General features: G+C 36.3%; 1 protein-coding gene across 1 annotated transcript; it reads right to left on the bottom strand.

Annotated features, from left to right (window-relative positions):
* Positions 1–228: 228 nt before the first annotated feature.
* On the bottom strand, positions 229–1,925 carry LOC108354718 (coiled-coil domain-containing protein 113). Its single transcript, XM_017605894.1, has 2 exons — positions 1,385–1,925; positions 229–1,264 (listed from the first exon to the last, which is right to left on the bottom strand). The coding sequence occupies exons 1-2, from the start codon at positions 1,923–1,925 to the stop codon at positions 504–506; spliced, it is 1,302 nt and encodes a 433-aa protein (XP_017461383.1). The 3' UTR covers positions 229–503.
* Positions 1,926–2,172: the final 247 nt, after the last annotated feature.

The following is a 2,172-nucleotide window of genomic DNA, read 5'->3' as shown; positions in this document are numbered from 1 at the left end:
TGCTAAAATATGTTTATTTAAAAGAGCATAAAAATACCTTTCACCTGATATATGTATATGAATATTTAATATATAATATGTAATATATATTATTTCAACGGGCCCTAATATTCGCGCAATATATATGTACAGCTTATGCAATCCGTGCTACGTGCAACGGCTTTGCAAGATTTGGAGAATACTCCTAATGTATTTCCATTCTCAGTGCTTTTCCGTGCACAACAGCGACTGTGGCACTATTGTTTAATACACTTCATAGAGAAAAATTCTGGCTGAGCCACAACAGGAGAATAAAGACTTTCTGGACTTTCCTCATGTGCGTCCATAGAAAACTCGTTACCGAATACCGCGAGATGATTCAGGACATAATCCAAAAGTTTCCTGAAAATTCGGGACGTTTGTTATTAGTCTAAAAATGATTTAATATAAAATATATTTTGTTTAAGAAAGAAGTATATTTACTTTGGTCCCCCCTCTACATTTGATCCTGGGAACGCCCCTGTCTATAAACCAATGTTCTTTCCGTTAATTTTCGTACATCGATTGTAAACGTTGTTTAGCTTCATATTTAATATGTAGATTTTTCTGTACAACATTTTTTCCTCCTTTTCCAACATCAGTAATTCATCTTTTTTTTCAACATACCGATTTACGCTAGGTGCCTGATAGTGTTCCAGTTGTTCCTTCAATAATTGTAGTACTTTCAATTCTTTCTTATTCTCTTTTTCAACACATTTGGCTCCCTTCTCAAGTTGCGAAACGTTTTTAATGACATCAATTGTATTGTTTGCAATTGATTTAGATTCTTCCTCAATATTGATCATGATTTGTTTTTCTTCGGACATGGCCAGCGATGCTTTTTCAGTGACGCTATTCAGTCCAGCCATATGTGAATTTTTTTCGTCGACTGCGTTAAGTAGTTCATTACGCTCAATCATCAATTGTTCGAAATCAACTACCCTCAGTACAACACTGAGATCTGCCTTTGTAATGAGATCGCTACGCAGTTGTTGACAATTTTCATGTAAGGCTGTGTTGCGCAGTCGCAGTGTACTGAGCAGGGCACGAGCATTTCTGAGCCAATTGCTAATGAATTTTTGGAACTTTCGCTCTATCTGTTTTTCGCTAGCGGCCTCCAGAAATAAAAGGTCACGCTCATCCTTTAGAAAGTGTAGTTGAAAATTCTTTAGTGTTTCTTTGTTTTCGTTATATCTGAATATCAACTCCTCTAACCGAGCATTTAGCAACTTAATTCCATGCATTGCTGTAAATATTTGTTATTATTAAAGTGTGTAAATGTTAGTAAAATTTTATCAACAACGATCTTCTGCCGTTATCATTTTAAATACGCTTTTATTATTACTACATATTAGTATTTTCGTACCTTTAGACTCAGTATCTTTTACAAGTTTTTCAACTTCGGTTGTCGCTTTCTCGGCCATATCACATTTGGATTTACAATTGAGCCGGTATTCAATTTGTCCGCCATGCATGCCTCCCGGCCCACCTTTTTTTGAAGCTGCTGTGTAGTTTGACTGACTTGTGTTGTACATGGACACAGTTTCGGAAGGCCTAGAACCAATTGAACGTCGTGGTGTTGCGTTCGATAAATAAGTACTTCCTCCAGAACTTGACGCTGTTGTCACGTGTCCCGTGATTCTTCTTGGCTCGAGACCAACTAACATGTTCGGGTCGTTTCGCTCCAAAAAGTCTGTAAGGAAGTGATTTTCTAATTTAACTGAAGCCAACTCACGGTTGATTTCCTGAACTGCTGTGAACATATCCAAAGCATCATACTTTTCTAAGTATTGGTTTTTTGCATCTTCGTTCATCAACCGAAAGAGGTCTAATTGCAGATTATTGATAAATGATTCCAAAGCGAAGTCGGCAGGACTCTCTCTCAGATTGATGAGCAGACATTGCATGTTACGTCTTGAAAAATAACGCGTCCCGCTTTTTTTCTCTTCAGGAGAAAATATATACATATAATTTATTTTATGGAATTCTATTTGAAAATTAAATTGAAGGCGGAGGTGATTTACAAGGTTAACTTGGTAAATATTTTGTTTGCTGTACATTCTTCAGAAAGATGGGGCGAATTCATGATTCAATTATTAAAGGTTTTGTAAGTAGCTTTTTTCTAAAAAAAGGTGTGGATAATAGTGAATGGTG

This window comes from Rhagoletis zephyria, unplaced genomic scaffold (genome assembly GCF_001687245.7).
Source record: "Rhagoletis zephyria isolate East Lansing unplaced genomic scaffold, Rhagoletis_zephyria_1.1 Rzeph_scaffold_38596, whole genome shotgun sequence".
Taxonomy (NCBI): Eukaryota; Metazoa; Arthropoda; class Insecta; order Diptera; family Tephritidae; genus Rhagoletis; species Rhagoletis zephyria.
Note: the sequence above shows the minus strand (reverse complement) of the source record. Positions and strands in the feature narration are given on the sequence as shown.